The following is a 21360-nucleotide window of genomic DNA, read 5'->3' as shown; positions in this document are numbered from 1 at the left end:
TTTAAATTGTACAGAATCCATTCACAAGCCTTTAACCTATGTCAAAAATAACAAAAGTAAAATTAGGCTATTTAGCAATAAGAACATTATTACTACTACTACTACTATTACTACTACTATTATTATTATTATTATTATTATTATTATTATTATTATTATTATTATTATTATTATTTAGATTTGTATGCCACCCCTCTCCGGAACATCACATTCACAGAGCACATATAGTAACTTACATTACAATGAAAATTTAAAGAAGCATAGTAATAAAACTTTGAAATATGCCTTTTCAGTGGAACTTTTTTTTTTTATTTGGGAGATAATTTTAAATTATATTTCATACAGAGTCTAAGGCCACAGTATATTAAATAATATTTCTTATAAAATAAACCCTGCATAAACAGAATATTTATGCCCTACCTGGAACTGATATTTGTTGTCTGTCATCATATAAAATTGCATTCTCCAATCAGGCACGTTCCAAATTATAGCAAATTTAAAATGTGCAAGACTTATTTATTTATTTATTAGTTACTTATTTATTTATTACATTTATCTAATCTCCCTGAAATTAGCTGGACATTAGAAGTTTACAGAAGTTAAAAACAAGATACAAAATGGCCGGAGCAAAATATAATGCTCAATGACCCCAGGCCTGCCGGCAAAGCCGTGTTTTTAAGGCCTTTCAAAAGGCTATGATGATGGGGGCCATGCAAATCTCTGGGTGGAGTTGGTTCCAGAGGGCCAGAGCTGCCACAGAGAAGGCCCTTCCCTGACATTGCTTGGCTGAGAGGACCTGGAGAAGGCCAACTCTGTGAGCTCTGATCGGTCGCTGAGACGTGTGAGGCAGATGACGGTCCCACAAGTAATCTGGCAATCTGATGATAGTTATCCCAATAGCTGCTTAAACAATAGGTCACTCCTTTTTTTTTTAGAAAAAGTTTATTAAATTTGAAATATTAAAGGGGTGGGAAGGGAGGGGTCAATGGAGTCAAAAAGGTAAGAAAACATAAGCATTACATGATAGTAAAACAGGCCTTATCCTAAACAAAAAGTTATCTATATCTCTAAACAGTTGTATTATACTTGTGATTACATTACATTATAAAAGGTATAGAATATGTGTACATATTATATAACAGTAAATATATAGAATACATGTATAAAGAACAAAGGGAAAGAGAGGAATTAGGGGGAAGGGGGAAGATAAAAAAAGAAGTAGAAAGTGGATGTAAGTAGAAGGAGTTTGGGGGGATGAAGGGAGTGGTGGGGAAAATCTATGGAGTTGCAGACATTTTAAGGATATGCGACAAAGTGATATGATAGAGTAGTGAGTGTATATGATAAGGAATAAAGTAGTCAGATATAGATTTGAGTCAGTGGTACATGCTTATATAGTAATGGTATAGTTTAATTGTTGTTTCGAAGTAGTTAGAGAATAGCTAAAAAGAATATGTTGCAAGAGTCTGTCTTCAAGGTCAGATTAATTATAGTCGGTATTTGGTCTTATTATGTTAGTAATTAGTAGAGGTGAATTTATTATTTTTAAGAAATAATGGATACATATTTTTTTGCTGCAAAAATAGGTCATTCCTTTTATGCACCTATTGAGAGAGAGAGAGAGAATGATTTGTCCTTTATAAGAGTAGAAAATGCTTTGCTTAAGGACAAATAAATGTTTATCAATGTTGATACACACAGGTTGCCCACAAATAAAAGCTATTAGGGCAATGTTAGGAAAATGTTACTCAAGATGCATCTTTCCTTTTTGTAATGATTCTTCCCATGGGGGACCAGAAATGTGACGCACAAGGAAAGAAGCTGAGGGAGCTAAATCCACAGACTTCTTTTACTATCTGGAATCTTTAATTTGTGGCACGGGGAGTGATTGCTCAAACCGTTGGTCCAGTATGTCTTCTTCACATGAGTCGCCCCTGCATCTCATTTCAGAAAACACTACAAAAAGGTCCTTTACTATGTAGTTATCATACAGAAAAATTACAGAGCTTTTTACTTGAGGAGGAGGTACCTATCGCTGAAAAAAGCAGCCGTCACCTTCCAGAAGCAGATACGAGGTCTGAATTCCCGCCGTATTTATAGACAGCTATTGGAGGAGAAGAAACAGCAAGAGGAAGAAAAAAGGCAAAGGGAAGAGGAGGAAAGGTATGGAATATATACTTGCTTTAATATATCTGGTAAGCAATTTATATTAAACAGAGTTTTTAGAACAGTTTATGGAAGTTATTGACAAGTATTCAGTAGCCATGTCTTGCTTAATGATGCCTTTCTTTTGCTTTGATGCCTTTTCATCCTTCCTGACATTTTCTAATTATCTTTTTAGAAAGCAACAAAAGATGGAAGCAGAACGTCTGGCTCAGCAGGTTAGCCATTTGTTTCCTACAATGTTCGTGTTAGCGTAATTTATTGTGCTAATTATTCTAACGAGGGGAAAACCCTTTGGTTTGAAAAATAGCACATTATCGATAAAAATGATTTCTACACTATTTCTGCAGGCTAAGGAAGCACTTGCAGCTATTCCAAAAACCTCCAAAGAACTAAAGCGAGACCTGGAGAGTCATAAAGAAAACAAGCAGGTGGAGGAGATCCTGCGCCTGGAAAAAGAAATTGAAGATCTGCAGCGCATGAAGGAGCAGCAAGAATTGACGTTGACCGAAGCATCACTGCAAAGGCTGCACCAGCTCCGAGATGAAGAGTTGAAACGCCTGGAAGATGAAGCCTGTCGTGCCGCACAAGAGTTCCTGGAGTCCCTGAACTTCGATGAAATCGATGAATGTGTCCGAAACATTGAAAGAACCCTCTCTGTAAACAGCAATTTCTGTGCAGAGCTTAGTGACACCACAGGCACCGAAAAGCCCAATTTTAACTTTAGCCAGCCATATCCCGAAGAGGAAGTTGATGAGGGCTTTGAAGCGGATGATGATGCTTTCAAGGATTCGCCTAACCCAAGCGAGCATGGCCATTCAGATCAAAGGACGAGCGGCATTCGGACAAGCGATGACTCATCCGAAGAAGATCCGTATATGAACGACACAGTCGTTCCAGCTAGTCCCGCCACAGGCAACAATACCCTTATCCCTTCTATCCTTGACTCTCTTAGTCTCCACAACTCTTCAAGCGGGGAGTCCACATACTGCATGCCAGAGAATGTTTCCCGCCAGCCCCCTAATGTTGCAGAGCTCATTTCTCCTGAGGCAGACTATGATTATGACCAGGATGACTATGAGGATGGTGCTATCACTTCTGGAAGCAGTGTGACATTTTCTAATTCTCACAGTAGCCAGTGGTCTCCTGACTATCGCTGTTCCATAGGGACATACAACAGTTCTGGAGCATACAGATTTAGTTCTGAGGGAGCTCAGTCTTCTGTGAGTAGTTTATTTTCTTGCATTATGTATTGTTGGCGATTAAGAGTAATATTAATCTGGTCAAATCCAATTGTTATATATAGTTCAGAACAGTTCTCTTTATACAAAACTGGCCTTGATTGGCCATGCAGGTATTAACTTCTACACTTCTCATCACTCATGGCTAGTCTTCCCCGAGGCTTCTTTTAATGGCTGCTATGTATTGCAAACTTTGGCCTTTTTAGTTCATTAATACAACTGAAATAAAACACTTCTCAGAACTATATCTTGTGTAACTGAGAAGTCTTAAATGATCAGACTTACTAAAAAGGCCTTTGGGGAAGTGCCAGAATTTGAATTTTTTAACATAATATTTATTGCTTACTAAAATATAAATAATATAGAATAATATATTGTTCAGAACTGCATGTACCTGTTGTTTTTAATGTCCTAAGTATAATGTCCTGTATTAAATATATGGGTGTAATTTTAACTGGATTTAATTAAATTTACATTTTCAAAAGTAAAATCTTTGCATATTTAGTTAGATATTCTCTTTTTCCATGATAGGAATTTTCTATTTCAGGAAAATGGCAACTATTTTGCAATCATATTTATAATGATTGTATTATATATCAGAAATTAAATTTGAGTAATTTTATTTATCACAATTGTAGCACTGCATTGGTACATTGTTTTATTGAACAACAGAATTTGCCTGTCAGAATTAATAGAAATCAAAAGTTATAGATTAGGACTGTAATATAAGACAACTTCATTTATTATATTGCTTATTTTCCAGTTTGAAGACAGTGAAGATGATTTTGATTCAAGGTTTGATACAGATGATGAACTTTCATATCGGCGGGATTCTGTCTATAGCTGTGTCAGCCTACCCTATTTCCATAGCTTTTTGTATATGAAAGGTAATTTATACAAGAAACAATTAATTTCTTTCTTAATTATACAATATTAGTGCTTCTCTTTTGAGAGGAAACAAGTAGAAATACTCAGAATTGTCCTTTTTTACTGATTTTTTAATGATCCAGCTGTTAAAATTAGTTGTATATGTTTTGTATCATCTGTGTTACTTTCTCATGATCACTGGCTTATTTAATGATTATGAAAGTAATTGATGAAATAGTATATGATTTATCATCATCTTTACTCATCAGTCCTATATACATGTATATATGTAAAAGAAGGCAGAGTAAGGGGCTGTTTAAATCTGGGAAGTGGAGATGCTATTGCAGAGAGTAGGCACACTTTGGTGTGGAAATCAAGACAGATTGCTGTTTTTAATATGTTAGTCATAAAAGAAGATAGCTTGAAGGTCTATAACCACTAACTGTTAAATAAAGTATAGATTTATTCACACATATAAAATATCTATATGCATACATTATGCAACTTTTTCAGTTTTAGTAGCGGTTGACTGCTTAGATTATTATTTTTATAATTGCAGCAAAACTTCAGTTTAATGGACCTTAATGCAACAAACCTGATGCAGTGATCAAAGCCTCCATTGTATTTATACAGTTTACACTATTTGTCTAATGATGTTGTTGCAGATTATGCATTGTTTGATTTAAAGGAGGCCGGAATAACTGGTATCTCCTTCACCACTTCATCTGTTAAATCAAAGTTTCACTATACAGTAGGTTCTTTGAAATTTTGAAGTTCTTCAGCAGATTTTCAGAAGTTCTGTGAGTCCGCTAGGATGCCTGAAAGATAGGTTTTCATGATGCATAGGAGCATGGAACATTTTTTTTTAAATCTGTCTTCTTCATTCCTGGCAGGTGGCTTAATTAATACTTGGAAGCGCCGTTGGTGTGTCTTGAAAGATGAAAACTTCTTATGGTTCCGCTCAAAACAAGAAGCTCTTAAGCAAGGTTGGCTGAATAAAAAAGGTGGGGGTTCATCTACACTGTCCAGAAGAAACTGGAAGAAGAGGTGGTTTGTCCTTCGACAATCCAGGCTCATGTACTTTGAAAATGATGGTGAAGAAAAACTCAAAGGAACACTTGAAATACGATCAGCCAAGTAAGTAAGGCAGTATATAATCATGAATAAAATCTTCTAATTTGCAAGCTGCTACGTCTCATCTTCTTCACTGAAAATTGAAAATGCCTCTAATTTTCCTGGTTTGATCTTGGTTGAAGGGATACTGTACACCAGATTCTTGGTTGGAACAGATTGAATCAGTGTGTAGTGATATCCTTGCCTGAGATGGCAACATCAAGGCTGTTTGAAAGAACTCCAAATAATTGATTAATAAAAGAGCATTTTTGGAAATGCCAAAGTATTGTCATTATAAATATAATGACATATTCACTCTTCCTTCCCCATTTCAGAGATATCATTGATAATACATGCAAAGAAAATGGGATTGATATTGTCATGACAGATAGGACATACCACTTGATTGCTGAATCACCAGAGGATGCAAGGTAAGAATTGTGTCTTTTGTGTTCTGTGTACATTTTAATCATTTGTACTTGTAAGCTTCACTTACAAGGATAAACTTAATTGTGACATTTAAAAAAAACCCTCACCTACATAAGGAAATTAACCGGTATGGTTTTAAATTCAGTAGTGGTAATCAAATTCATGGCTAAAGTGGATAATTTGCAACAATCTTGCAGGATCCCAAATTCAATTTTTCTGTATCCCAATACTGTACTTTCCAAAAATTACAACACCAAATTTTTTTGGAAGTACAGTCCTGTTTTGTGAGTTAGCTTCTGGGTTCAAGTCAAAGTGCTGGTTATCACCAGAAAGCCTTCCATAGTTTAAGCTCTGATTCCTGTCTCTGTAATTTTCTGCACATTCAGTAAATTCAGATTAAGCAGTGTCAAATTGCAGGATCCAAGAAGCATGCAATGGCTCTAATCTGTAAAATGACATCAACTTTCCATAACTTGTTAAAGACTTGGTAGTTCACTCAGTTCTGGGGTTAGGCAAGGAGGGCGGGGGCAATTCTAATCTCCGGGGGGAGCTGGTTTCAGAGGGTCGGGGCCGCCACAGAGAAGGCTCAGCAATTGAATATGAAGCAACCATAATTTTGATAATAAGCACAGTCTACGGAGAGGGGCGGCATACAAATCCAATAAATAAAATAAATAAATAAATAAATAAATATGTTAGTGAGTGAAGCCCTTTAATTCATTACTTTGTCTTCCAGTCACACCACTTATTTTCTTAGTTTGAGAAGACGCATTATGCATATATTATTATTATTATTATTATTATTATTATTATTATTATTATTATTAATTAGATTTGTATAAAGCCCCTCTCCGCAGACTTGGGGTGGCTCACAACAATAATAAAACAATGTATAACAAATCTAATAATTAAAAGTCACTAAAAAACCCTTATTAAAAAGCAAAACCTACATACAAACATACCATGCATAAACTGTATAGGCCCAGGGGAGATGTCTCAATTCCCCTATGCCTGACGGCAGAGGTGAGTTTTAAGGAGTTTACAAAAAGCAAGGAGGGTGGGGGCAATTCTAATCTCCGGAGGGAGCTGGTTCCAGAGGGTCGGGGCTGCCACAGAGAAGGCTCAGCAATTGAATATGAAGCAATCATAATTTTGATAATAAGCACCACCAGCATGGTTCTCTCAGCAGTGCCATAGGTGCTACCCTCTTATTTTTTAGCATTGTCCATGCATGCGGTGAGCAAACCGGCAGCGAAGAAAACCAAAACCCACCTCTGAGTTGAACTTATTGTATACTCACCTAAACAAACCTATTTTAGACAAATTAAGTTCAGCCTGTTTCATGGTATTCTATTGTAACCTGAACATCCTAAAAATTATATAGAAGACTTAATAATTCTGGTGGTCTGATCATAAAAATGTTAATATCTTTTTTCGCCTTGGCTCAAATATTAGCATAAAGTATTCTAAATAGAAGCATTACCTGGAAGTTAATGATTTAGCTGATTTAGCTTATAATTGTTCTCTGATGAGCCAAACAACACCTTCAGATCCATGAATAAAGGTGAATAAGCGGTATGTGTGTGTGTGTGTATAAGTGAGAAGTCTTAGGCAAATCATATTGTCTCGTATCAAGGAGAAAATAATATTTATATATGTTGTCTTTGCTTTGAAAGACAAATGTCACATGAATGTGACAGATTAAATAAAAAACAGATTGCTCCACTTCATTAACTATATCTAGTAATCCAAAGAAAGGTTATTGGAGACATAGCAAAATTGCAGAGAGGAATTAATATAGTTTGTTTATATAAAACAGGGGTGAGAAAACTTGGAAGTTGTATAAAATTCTAAATTTAGAGGTGAAATATGGTACTCGATTTTCAGTAGTATGCTTTTCGTCTTCTATTTTTCTCTCAAAAAAAAATAGCATGTAATTGGAAGATGGAAATCCCAATTAGGTCAACTATACAATTTCTACATTAAAAAAAAAACCAGCCTCAAGACACTTGAACCTAGACTAGCAAAACACACTGAGATTTAAGCATTTTGCCAGTAGATTTCAGATGAAAAATTTTGGTCCATAGGGATAGAGCTAGGAGACCTTGGAGAATGAAAATGGGGATTGGTTTGCCAATCAGAGTCCAAAAAGGTAAAAAGGGGGGGGAAAGGATGTGACATTACAACTTCTCAGTGATACCTCCTAACGCTTAGAAGTTGTCCATTTTATAGAGAAAATTAATGGAAAGTTACAGAGGATTTTCTGAATGCTGAGATATTGGATAGATAACCTATAGCATTATATGATAAATGGTGTACTCTAGAGCAGTGTTTTTCAACCAGTGTGCCGTGGCACACTAGTGTGCCGCAAGACATGGTCAGGTGTGCCGTGAAGCTCAGAGAGAGAAAGAAAACAAGAGAGAGAGAAACAGAGAAGGAAAGAGCAAGAGAGAGAGAAAGCAAGCAAGAGAGAGAGAGAGAAAGCAAGCAAGAGAGAGAGAGAGAAAGCAAGAGAGAAAGAAAGCAAGCAAGAGAGAGAGAGAGAAAGAGAGGGAGGGAAGGAAGGTGGGAGAAAGACATAGAGGGAGGTAGGGAGGGAGAGAGAAAGAGAGCAAAAAGGAGGAAAGAAGGAAGAGAGAAAGAGGGATGGAGAGAGAAATAGAGCGAAAGAGAGAGAATTTTTTTGTCCAAACTTTTTTTAGCCGCCCCCCCCCCCCCCGCCCCCACTCAATGTGCCCCACGGTTTCGTAAATGTAAAAAATGTGCCGCGGCTCAAAAATGGTTGAAAATCACTGCTCTAGAGGAAATGCATTCATTCGTGCAGTGTTGGTTTATGAATTAGTTTTTATCTTTAAAAGGGATCTTGAATTGCTTAATGCCCTGAAAATGTTAGTTCCAGGAACTATTCAATTCGAAATGTAGGTTGCGACATTCATCAGGGGCTTTTCAGTTGCAGGAAATATAAGCAGAATAATATAGAAATGGTCAAACAAAAGCATTTAAGTGCCAGAAACTAAACAAACTAATAGAGGCAAGGAGGAGAAAGATGTGAGAGTATAAACAATTCAAGGAAATTTTCCATATGCGTGGAAACTGGATGAGAGCAATGTAATATTATTACCTGAGAACTAATTAGTGAATTAAAAATTTTTGAGATAGAGACAGTCGGATAATTTGAAAGTGACATTTTATTTAAAATATTATTTATTCAGTTAGCAAAGACCAGTTTTTAATACTCTTTTTTTTTGCAGATATATAAACAATTATACACCTAATCATAAAATATGAAAACATGGTTTAAATGATGCACTATTTACTAAATAAAATAATTATCATAGACAGTATTGTTCATACTTATGAAAGTAATGCTGAAAATATAGCAGCTTATCTCTAGAAATCAGTGATATTTCCATTTTAATCTATGATGTTCAGTGATGTCCCAATCAGAAGAGGATATTCATTTGTAATTTTAAAAAAGCTGGCCTTCCTAATGAGAAATAATTGTTGCGACATATTTACAGAATCTGTATTTGGTATTTATGACTAAAATATTTTTTTCTCAAGTGGATTAATGTTGATGTTCCGTGGCTTTGTGGGGAAAAGGCTTTCTTTCCAGAAATCATCAAAGAGAGCTTGTTTCATTGAAAAATAAATACATGTAGTCTGATCTTTTTTTCCTTCCTCCAGTCAGTGGTTCAGTGTCCTGAGCCAAGTTCACACTTCCACAGAACAGGAAATAAGAGAAATGCACGATGAGCAAGCCAATCCACAGAATGCCATGGTAAGGAAAGACCAAGAGGCACTCTTTTGCCTCTAAAAATGTTTAAGGATACAACTGTCAGTAAAACTTTTCTATTAATTCGACTAAGTGGCTTTTCCATTACCTCCATCCTTGATGCCCAGTTTTGGGAGAACTGAAATAATTCACTATTGATTTCTCCCTGCTTCATAAAGCAACTTTTTCACATTTGCCAAATAATGTAATTTGTGATCAATATTGTATGTAGCCATCACTGCACATACACAGGCAGGCTGTTTATGTGGTATTAATTGTGTAGCTTAAGAGTGGCCTAAAGGTTATAGAAATCATCCAAAAAACTTCAAAAAGGGATTGGCACCATTAAAAATGCAGTGTTTATTTTTTCAGAAGAAGCTTGAAACAGGGTACAGCTTGTGCCTTACAAACTATACAAGTCATACCAAAATAAATTTTCCCACACCTTATGTAACTAGTATTTGTTTTCAATATCTTGTATAACTGATACTTTCAACTTTCAGTTGTTATCCATTTTGTGTTGTGTCTATTCCATGATCGATATACACAATATTTTTGTTTTATTTTTTTTACATAGGGCACACTAGATGTAGGGCTAATTGATTCAGTCTGTGCGTCTGACAGTCCAGATCGGTAAGTTCAATTACCCCTTCTGACTCATAATTATTATTAAATCTTTTGTTCTAAACTATTATACATTGCAGCAAATTCTCTTAGTTCTTGATAGAAAGAAGAGTAATACCATTCATAATTCCATACCCCTCTTCCCAGGGAAAATGAAATGGACAACGCTGCTTGACTACAGATTTAGGACAATGATCCCCAACGTTTTTGGTACCAGGGAAAAGTTTTGTGGAACACAGGGTGGTGGGTGGGTGAGTGTGTTTTGGTTTTGCCCACTCCTTCACCACTCTGATTTCTAACAGGCCACAGACTGGCACTGGTTTTTGGCCCTGGGATTGGGGACTCTGATGTAGGAGATCTGCACACTGGAACTGGTAGTTGGGTTGAGATATATGAGAGGGCTGTTATTAGCACAGCTGAAACTGTTTTTGAAGCACCGCTCCATCTCAAAACAGGTTTGCCATGTGTAAAGGCACTGAATCTTTTTTTATATTAAACATCCAATACAACCCTTCCCTCCTTTTTTACATCCCTAAATAGTTAGAAGCCATCAGACAAATTAGATAGCAATAATAATTGCAATAGTTAAAATATGCAATTCAAGAACAATAGAGGAACCTGGTTATATCAGACAGGGCGGCAATGGACAACAGACTTATATTTCCAGTAGTCTCTAGATACTATCAATATCAACTTTATTTGATTAGTCAATCGACCATATCAAAGCAAGGAAAAAGACCACATCGGTCGTCATAAAACTGTGACTGGTTAAAATACAATAAAATTGGCTAAAATAGAGGGAATTTGAATAAATAATAAGTTAAAATGCAGTATAATATGCTAAAATTGAGTAGTAAAACATGAGATACTAGATACTCTAGATACAGCAAAGTTATAAGAAAGCTGTTCCCCAGCAATAGGTATTTGGAACCAAACATCCCTGAAAGATGTAGACAATACTCACTCAGCACACCTCACCCATTGTACTTTCTAGGTCTACTTTCCATAAATTTGCCTAGCCCAACTTTTATAAACCTACAGTACAATTTCTTCATATTCTCCTACATTTTAAAAAAGTGGTCTTTACACAAGCAGCTTTGCATTCCTTTAAGAGACTATGAATAATGTTGCATTTTAATGATACCTAAAACATTTATATATTTTAAATATTTTTTTTTAATTTGATAATTAATCCTGGAGGTTGACTTTTGACATTTAATCTATGCAGAGTCTGTATAAAAAGTGTACCTTAAATATTCTGTTGTAGGGAATCTTTTATGGTCTTGTGTGGATTCTTTTGCTAGTCTCAGTTTGCCAGTTTCATTGTTCAAGCACTTCATAAAAATCTAGGCCTGCCAGTGGGAGATTTGCATGTTATAACCAGTTCAAAATAGGGTTCTCTCATTATTTTATCAACTACAATCAGGTGTATTATGAGAATAATACAGTTTGTATAGAGTTTAAATATCAAATGCCTTTATACTTAAAAAAAACCCCTAAGTTGTGGGTGGTGCCAAATTGCTAAGTAATGTGATTTTAAGAACAACTTGATGAAGAAAATGATTCAACATTGACCCATTACATAGTACAAAACAGAGACAAAGGCTTACAATGACAAGTCAGATATAATTTATGATTCCAAACAGTAACCATGTTTACTATATAGGCATTTTCTTCCTTTATTTTTTCTCCATAGTCCCAATTCATTTGTGATCATTACTGCTAATCGTGTTCTACACTGCAACGCAGATACACCAGAGGAGATGCATCATTGGATCACTCTGCTACAAAGATCCAAAGGGGACACTCGAGTAGAAGGACAAGAATTCATAGTGAGAGGTAAGATCTTCTCAAAAAAGAAACCTCCTACAAGAACAGAGTTTTGTTCCTTGCTAAAATCTAATGATACCAAATAGACAAAGAACAAAAATTTATCATTTTTCCATGTTAATCTCTAGAACCATCCATCTAGAACCAGGATGAGATATTTATCTTCAGCGTCAGATTATTTTGGGTACCATAAAATAATAGCAAAACAAAAGTAGATAGTTGCAAGCTGGTCTGGAAATACCTGCACAGCTAGCAAATTGGCTTCCTTTAACTGACTGTGTTAAAATTGACTGTTTGGGAAACTGTTAACTAATTTATCTAGTGTTATAGCTTGAGAGACTATCAAATCAAATGAAATTTCTGAAGAATAGCCAGAAAATGAATTGTACAGTTGTTTTATGTTAGCACTAACCTGGAATTCACCACTGAAAAATCATTCACCTAAACCAGAGGAGATTGGTTGTCCATCTCCTCAGTTTTTAGAAAGACAATGGCATAACATTATCTTCTTTTACATGATAATTGGTAAAATTCTGATACCAATTTGCCTGTTCATAGATCTGCTATTTGCCTTTATCAGGAGCCAATTTCAGAGAGGTAAAGTAGGGATAAAAGATCAGTTTTGTAACTTGTATTCTTACAAAAATAAATAAATCACAAGTGATGTATGTGTGGTTTAATTGAAATTTTGCTACTGTTGTATCTACTTCAGTGTACTAGTAACAGGATACCCATGCTTCGCTACTAAACTGTGTGATCGGGTTTGACAAATTGACAGTTAAAGCTTGAAAATTAATGAGCAGTAGGGAGTTCTCTTCCTCAGGCTTGCCCCACAGAAGCCTCTCCTCTTCCCTTCTCTCCCTCAAGCTTGTCCCACAGAAGCCTCTCCTACCTTATCCCCCTCCCCCTCTTCAGGTAGGGAAGGGGAGTAGAGTTCTTTAACTCCTTAGCATGGATTAGAATGCCTAAATTCCCAGCCCGAATGCTGGATGAGTCACACACTGGCCATGCCCACTGGCAGTTGGAACAGAGTTCTTTTCAGATGGGGAGAGGGAGTAGAATATCTAACTCCTTCGCATCAGAGTGTGTTAATAATAATATTATTTCTTATATTATTATTAACACACTCTGATGCTAAGGAGTAATGCTAATGATCTGATGGTCATTTCGAAAAATCCTTTCTTAGCAAGCACTTAGAAGCCAAGGGGAACCTACGTGCCAAGTTTCAAGTTTGTAGGCTTTGCAGTTCTGGAGATTTTGTGATGAAGTGTGAGTGGTATTTCACTTTTATAATATAGATTTAAGCAGAAGGATTCTTACTCATATAGGCAATTTCATGAATATCCAGGAAGGAAATTCATTTTTGACATCAGTAACTTGCCTTTTCTTCTTCTGTCTAGGATGGTTGCATAAAGAAGTAAAGAACAGTCCAAAAATGTCATCGCTGAAACTGAAGAAACGTTGGTTTGTTCTGACGCACAATTCCTTGGATTATTATAAGAGCTCAGAGAAGAATGCCCTCAAATTGGGCACCCTGGTGCTGAACAGCCTTTGCTCTGCTGTGCCTCCTGATGAGAAAATCTTTAAAGAAACAGGTACTTTAGGAATAATTTTTATTTTAAATCAATAGAGCTAATAATATGACTGTTAAGACTCTAAAAATTACTTTGGAACTATACATGTCTAATCTATAGACAGAAAACACTGTCTTATAGGATTTTGATTGCTTAGTTAAAAGAATTGTAGGTTTGCAGCTCATAGTAGAACTGCTCTTTTTTTTGATTAATCGGAATTAATTTAATTCTGCTATTTTAGTTTTAGGGGACCTCAGATTATATTGTAAAACAAATTCACAAAATATTCACTCATTTATTCTTGCTTTAGGGTATTGGAATGTAACTGTGTATGGACGCAAGCACTGTTACCGCCTTTACACCAAATTACTGAATGAAGCCACTCGCTGGTCAAGTGCTATCCAAAATGTGATCGACACAAAAGCAGCAATCGATACTCCCACACAGCAACTCATTCAAGACATTAAGGTAGTAATGCAGTTTGAAAAGTGTCATTAGTGAAAGGCAGTCTACTGCATTATATATTCTTTTTATGTCATAATTTTCAGGAACAGAAGTGATTGTTGTTTTCTCTGATTTGTCATTCTTGTTACTAATGTAATTCAGCTACTGATATCCCAACCAACACTATTTTATCTTTCTACCTTTTTATACTGATTATTCTGCGATGCCATCTAGAGGTCACTAGGTCATGGAAAGCTATTTTATATCTCTTATGAATAGTTTTTCCCCAAACTTGTGGAACAGTTTAAATATACATCTTGCATGTAATATTTCTCTACTTTTAGATTTCCAGTTCATTTTCTAATTGTGTATATATGTATTTGTGCACTGCCAGTTTAGATATAATTTCACAATAAGGCATGGGTTCTAGGTCAGAATTTAAAGACAGCCCAGGTCTTTGTGGCAGTCATTTGTCAAGATCCATGATGGAGCAGTGGTTAGAATGCAGTATTGCAGGCTAATTCTGCTGAGCACCGATTGCCATCAGTTTGGCAGTTTGATTCTCACCAGGTTCAAGATTGACTCAGACTTCCATCCTTCCGAGGTCGGTAAAATGAGGACCTAGATTGTTGGGGGCAGTATGTTGACTCTGTAAACCACTTGAAGAGAGCTGTAAAGTATTATGAAGTAGTATATAAGTCTTAAGTGTTATTGCTATTTTCCCTTTTGGTATTTTTTAAAAAATTGGTTTATTGCTATTTCATAGCCATTTAGAATTCTATTATTTCTTACCCGACTGTAGTAATCTTTTTACACATTTATATAGGAGAATTGCCTGAACCCTGAAGTTGTTGAACAGGTGTATAAGAGAAACCCAATTCTTCGTTATACACAGCATCCGTTGCATTCTCCACTATTACCCCTTCCTTATGGAGACATCAATCTGAATAGTAAGTTTTGACTGAGGCCTTTGAGATCTGCCGATCTATTATGGCAGAAGCCCCTTCTAGATAAGCACTTTTGCCATGCACACACTCAAGAGTTCTTACTCGTTTGCATAGTCCATCAATAACAACTCTTCTGCAGTCTTGTTATATCAGCATGATAATGTGTTTAAACAGTGTAGGTATGCAAAGAGTATTTCATACATATTCAGTGCAGTGGTTCTTTTTTTTATTTTGCAAGTTATTTTACTTCTTCACTCATATTTCCAATTTCTAAACTGATATTAAATTTGGGGAAAGGTAATACCTAGTATCCAACTGTTTCAAAGGTGATTCACTCAGAATCCTCACAAAGATTTTGGCTGTATCCAGGAAATCTGAGATCATGAAATAACTTGACATTAGAAAAGTTACTGTTCCTATGAAGGGAAAATAGTTTAATTAGTTTGAATGATGGCCAGAACCACTGAGGATTCAATTCCAGAGAAGGAAAACCATAGAATGTTTTTTTTTAACTTTTTTTTTAAAAAAATGCATCATTTAGTGAAGAAATAACTGTTAAATTCTCATCAGTTAAGAAAACTTAATTTCTGTAAGTTCTGAGTTTGAATATTACTTCAGGTAGTCCTCGACATATGACCACAATTGAGCCCAAAAATTGTATGGCCAAGTGATAACTTCGTTAAGTGAGTTTTGCCTCATTTTACAACCTTTCTTGCCACATTTGTTAAGTAAGTCACTGCAGTTGTTAAGTTAGTAACATGATTGTTAAGTGATCCGGCTTCCCCATAGATTTTGCTTATCAGAAGGTGACTACAAATGTGAGTCAGTTGCCAAAGGTTTGAATTTTGATCACACGACCATGAAGATGCTGCATCAGTCATAAGAATGAAAAATGGCCAAAAGTCACTTTTTTTCACTGCTATTGTAACTTCGAAAGGTCACTAAATGAATTACCATATTTTTCAGAGTATGACATACTTTTTCCCTCCTAAAAGAAGGTGGAAATGTAGCCCCACCAAGCCTCTCAAACAGAATTTTTGGAGTCTGAAACAGCCTCTCAAATAGAGCTTTAAAAGGCTGAAAACATCCTCTCAAACAGAGCTTTGCAAGGCTAATATACAGTACCTGTTCCAAACTGTTTGCTAAACATTAGGCAGATTTTTTTTTCTTATTTTCCTCCCCCAAAACCAAGGTTCATCTTATACTCTGGTGCTTCTTATAGTCCAAAAAATACAGTATTGTAAATTGAGGAGTATCTGCAGTTGGTTTCATGCTTCCCTATTTGAAATAACGTATTTAGCTTCTGGTCAACTTAAGGTACATTTGCTTATTTCTTTTTCCCCCCCTAGTACTAAGAGACAAAGGCTACACAACTCTACAGGATGAAGCTATCAAGATATTTAATTCTCTGCAGCAACTGGAGTCTGTACCAGATCCCATTCCTATTATTCAGGGTATTCTCCAGACAGGACATGATTTACGTCCTCTGCGTGATGAATTGTACTGTCAGCTCATCAAACAGACCTGCAAAGTGCCTAACGCAGGGAGCCCTGGCAATCTTTATAGCTGGCAGATCCTCACTTGCATGAGCTGCACGTTTTTGCCAAGCCGTAGTATTCTCAAATACCTGAAATTCCATCTTAAAAGGTAAGCTGAACTAAGACAATAAAGATTGATAGTTTGAGGGTTTCCTATGGTGGATAAATCTTTGTTTCTATGCTATTACACCTATCACCTGGTATCTAGGTCCTTTTGGGATAAATAAATATGTATGTCCACAACTTACAACCATAATGGAACCTCCCCATTACAGTCATAAGTCTTGAAGTGGGTGCAGCCAATCACCCATATGACTCACCCAATCTTACAACTTTTTTCTTTTGCCATGGTCATTAAGGGAACCATTTCTTCACTGTGGGCTGCTTTTGCTGAAAAGTACATTCCAGGTTTGGAGAGGGGAAAACATAAAATATGGTTACACAACTGTGGGTTATGCTGCAAATGGCCATAAATGCAAGTTGGTTGCTGAGTATCCAACATGGAGTCACATGGCCACCAGGAGGTAGCCACGGGAACTTTGAAATCAGGTCATAAGTACCCTTGAGGAGGTTCATTGTAACTCTGAACAGCCACTAAGCAATCAGTCATAAATCAAGAACTACTCATACAGCTAATTATTAGGATTACAGTTGAATCCTCAATATACTACTCCCCCCAGTCCTTGATTTATGACCACATTCGTCCTTGATTCACAACTGCATCAGCTGCAGCTTCAACGTGATTGGTTGAAGCATAAACAGATGGAGTGTGAGAGAATGAACAGTTCCTATTGGTTTAGGGCTTGACAGCTTCCCTATAAAAGGGAGCTATCAAGCCTCACATGGTCCCCTGTTGCTGTCATAGCTGTTTGGTGCCGAATAAATGTTCCTGCTTGCCTAACAGCCTGTCTTTCGCCTAGCTGTCTAACAAATATAATTTAATAATAGATCCATGGTTTGCCTCAGAATTCATCTTTCATATCTAGGGAGGGAACGGGGAGATACATTCAAGTACCTCAGTGAAAAATCAATAGGGATGGTAATGCAAGTGAAATTTAGCCTGCCTTGCTGGCCCAACTACACTGCTACGGAAACAAATTCAAATGTGGAGATCTCAGATCTAAGCAAGTTTGGAGGAGGTAATGAGAGATTGCTAAGGATATAACTTGCCCTAAGGAAGCCTTAAGAAACGAGCCACGGTTTAAAAAAGAGTGGTCAGCCACACCAGAATGCAAATGCATATATGGGAAAAATAAAGTTTAATATTATTCCCACAGGATCCATGATCAATTCCCAGCCACAGAAATGGCAAAATATGCCTTGTTCATTTATGAATCCCTTAAAAAAACCAAAGGCAGAGAATTTGTGCCATCCAGGGATGAAATTGAAGCTTTGATCAACAGACAGGAAATGACATCTACTGTCTATTGTCATGGAGGAGGTTCCTGTAAAATCACAATTAACGCTCATACCACTGCTGGTGAGGTGAGTAGTTTTGCAAAAAGAAAAAAGATTAGATAATGACTAATTTTAGAGATCCACATCCTATAATAATGGACATTCAGTAATATGCAAAAAATGTACTGACACATGACAAGTTCTCCTTGTGAAATAGGAAAAAAAAACCTTTGTTTTATTTCTAGACATTTTGGAAATTGGTATATCTTCCCAATATATATTCTTAGATTATGAAAGTAAAGTGGAATAATAGGAATTGTGAAGTTGGTGTTATTCCACTTTACTTTCATAAGGATGTTTTTAAGGAATAACTGTACTATGGAATGTTTATACCTATCTTTCATTGTGAACATATTAACAGATTGATTTATATCCGCTTCCAACTCACAGAACAGAACTAAATAATATAAATATCAAGAATAGTTTAGATAGCAGAAATAGTTTAAAGCTGTGGAACTAGTAATGTTTGTAATACAGTGGTACCTCGGTACTCGAACGCTTTGGTTCTCGTACATTTTGGATACCGAAGCAAATTTTCGTCAAAAATTTGCTTCAGTATCTGAACAAAAATTCGGATACCAAACAGCCACAGAAAATTTTGTTTATTATCCGAAATGCTATAAGATCTGAGGGGACGGGGTGAGACAGAATGGGAGTCAGAATCCGACACGCCCATCCTGGCCGCCCACTAAACAGCCTCCCGTGTCTCTAGTCTAAGCGCTCCAAGCTGTAGGAAGAGTGGGGGCGGCTGCAATACCGGCAGTTTCGGGGGGGCTCCTTTCCTCAGTGGTTCCTCTTGTTCCCTTTAAGCAGCTACACCAACTTTCTCCTTCCCGACGGTGGCGGCGGCTTTCCTTCGAGCAGCAGCAGCGCCAGGAACGTCAGCGGCTTCCCTTTCTCATGTGACGTTCCCGGCGCTGCTGCTGCTTGAAGGAAAGCCGCCGTCGCCGAGAAGGAGAAAGTTGGTGTAGCTGCTTAAAGGGAAGAAGACGAACCACTGAGGAAAGGAGGCCCCCGAACCTGCTGGTATTGCAGCTGCCCCCACCCTTCCTACAGCTTGGAGCGGAAAGGTGTAGGAAGGGTGGGGGCGGCTGCAATACCGGCAGTTTCGGGGGGGCTCCTTTCCTCAGTGGTTTGTCTTCCCTTTAAGCAGCTACACCAACTTTCTCCTTCCTGACGGCGGCAGCGGCTTTCCTTTGAGCAGTAGCAGCGCCGGGAACGTCAGCGGCTTCCCTTTCTCATGTGACGTTCCCGGCGCTGCTGCTGCTCGAAGGAAAGCCGCTGCCGCCGTCGTGAAGGAGAAAGTTGGTGTAGCTGCTTAAAGGGAAGAAGACGAACCACTGAGGAAAGGAGCCCCCCCCGAAACTGCCGGTATTGCAGCTGCCCCCACCCTTCCTACAGCTTGGAGTGCTTAGACCTCAGATCTTTATCCCATAGGAAATAAAGGAAATAGGGGCTAGAAACCAATTAAACCCATTTCCATTATTTCCTATGGGATAAATTAATTCGGTACTCGACCAAATTGGTTCTCGACCACACTTCTGGAATGAATTGTGGTCGAGAACCGAGGTACCACTGTATTATGTTATTGTATTGATTTATGCTACCTCCTAAACTCTATAATTTTAATGGAATAACTATATACAAGATCTTTTTTCTACAAATTGTCTTGTATTCCTACGCTAGTATTTCTAGTATTCAAATTCAGAACATTCCTGAAAAGAAAAGGTAAATTTGGGATCTAGTTTTGTATAACTGTTAACAATTGTCCATATACTTGTCAGTTTAAAACTGAAAATTTTATATCACAACAACCTTTAATTGAGAAAGAAACAGTTGCAGACTTGATGTGAAACGTCAAGATTAAAATAGTTAAAAAGAAAAAGAATTAAAACCAGTCTTTATTTTATCTCCTAGGTTGTTGAAAAATTAATTCGAGGTTTGGGCATGGAAGACAGCAGAAATATGTTTGCCTTGTTTGAATACAATGGAATTACAGAAAAAGCCATTGAAAGTAGAACTGTTGTGGCTGATGTCTTGGCAAAGTTCGAAAAGTAAGTGGGTCATTGATAATAAACAGGGAATTAATATTTCTTCTAACAGCTTTCCAAATGTCTCTTACTTGTGTTGGTAATATCCCCTTCCCTTCTGGTAAAGGATGTAAGATGGTGGGCCACTATGTGACACAGAATGCTGAACTTGATGGGCTTTGGCCTGATTCAGCATGGCTCTTCTTATGTTCTTTTCTTTTTATGACCCACTGCATTTCTACTGTCCAAAAAAGGACTTCCTCATTTGGATTTTGTTCATTTTTGGATTGTCGAGGGGAAGGGGTTTCCTACAAGTAGTGCATCCATAGAAGTACAACCAATCATTATTGGACATTATAGAACTGAACTTGTTGTTTGCTTATTACATCTCCATTGTTGTCTCTAATACTGTTAGAAAAACAATGCTATGTTTTATGCTAGATTGATGGGCCATTCAGACATACTTCAGATTTTAATGCCTTTAGTATTCATTTATTTTCTCTCAAGCTTTTAGTTATTAATTCAACGCAGCCTTTCTCCTCATTCAATAAAAAAATCCCAACATTTTTCAGGCTACCACACAACCCTGAGAAACAGTGACATAATTTTAAGAATTTTATTAATAAGTAGATGCCTTAAACTAGCTGCATGATTTTAGGTTCACAAAGAAGGCCAAATCATATTGAGCTTCTTTAAGTAACTAGCAAAAAGTACTGCAGTCATGCTATGTACAAAACATCTGTGTAAAAGCATTTTTGAATGCACAGCTTTTTTTAATCATGCTCAAAAGGGAGGAAACCTTGTATATGAAAATATTGTCTTCAAACGACACTGATATTATATAAAGGCTTTCATTGTTTTATTAAGTTGTGCTTGAATCTAATGATAAACCAGGAATGTTTAGAATTATGGCTTGCTCTTATGAGCAGTCTATTTATACATACTAACTATATGTCTTAAATTTTCACCAAACGAATCAGCAAAAATGTCACCTTATATGTTAATTCAACTATCATTGTTACCATTATTATTATTATTATTATTATTATTATTATTATTATTATTTATTAGATTTGTATGCCGCCCCTCTCCGTAGACTCGGTATTAACCAGTATTAAAAATAAAGTTCCAATTGTAGTGACAAACTTTGGCTGATTTAAAGGAACAATAAACTAAAAAATTGGGTGTGGCCATATTAGAAAGCTTTTACTACTTTGTTAATTTTATTAACTCCAGCTATTAATACAAAGCAAATGTGGTTGACTGAAAATGATACAGCAGTCGCTATTTGAGAATAAGGCAAATTTCTCATTCTGGTTTACTGTCA

General features: G+C 36.6%; 1 protein-coding gene across 1 annotated transcript in view; it reads left to right on the top strand.

The window, feature by feature from the left end:
* Nucleotides 1-21360, top strand: part of MYO10 (myosin X) — a 177513-nt gene that overhangs the window by 151083 nt on the left and 5070 nt on the right. Inside the window, exons 23-37 of the mRNA XM_070747109.1 lie at nt 1951-2163; nt 2342-2381; nt 2514-3386; nt 4168-4291; nt 5165-5408; nt 5720-5815; nt 9501-9594; nt 10166-10221; nt 11909-12051; nt 13443-13637; nt 13927-14084; nt 14887-15010; nt 16357-16654; nt 17823-18030; nt 19921-20057. Coding sequence (XP_070603210.1) covers nt 1951-2163; nt 2342-2381; nt 2514-3386; nt 4168-4291; nt 5165-5408; nt 5720-5815; nt 9501-9594; nt 10166-10221; nt 11909-12051; nt 13443-13637; nt 13927-14084; nt 14887-15010; nt 16357-16654; nt 17823-18030; nt 19921-20057 — 3003 coding nt within the window. The remainder of the gene's footprint in view (nt 1-1950; nt 2164-2341; nt 2382-2513; nt 3387-4167; nt 4292-5164; nt 5409-5719; nt 5816-9500; nt 9595-10165; nt 10222-11908; nt 12052-13442; nt 13638-13926; nt 14085-14886; nt 15011-16356; nt 16655-17822; nt 18031-19920; nt 20058-21360) is intronic.

This window comes from Erythrolamprus reginae, chromosome 3 (assembly GCF_031021105.1).
Source record: "Erythrolamprus reginae isolate rEryReg1 chromosome 3, rEryReg1.hap1, whole genome shotgun sequence".
Classification (NCBI taxonomy): Eukaryota; Metazoa; Chordata; class Lepidosauria; order Squamata; family Dipsadidae; genus Erythrolamprus; species Erythrolamprus reginae.
Note: the sequence above shows the minus strand (reverse complement) of the source record. Positions and strands in the feature narration are given on the sequence as shown.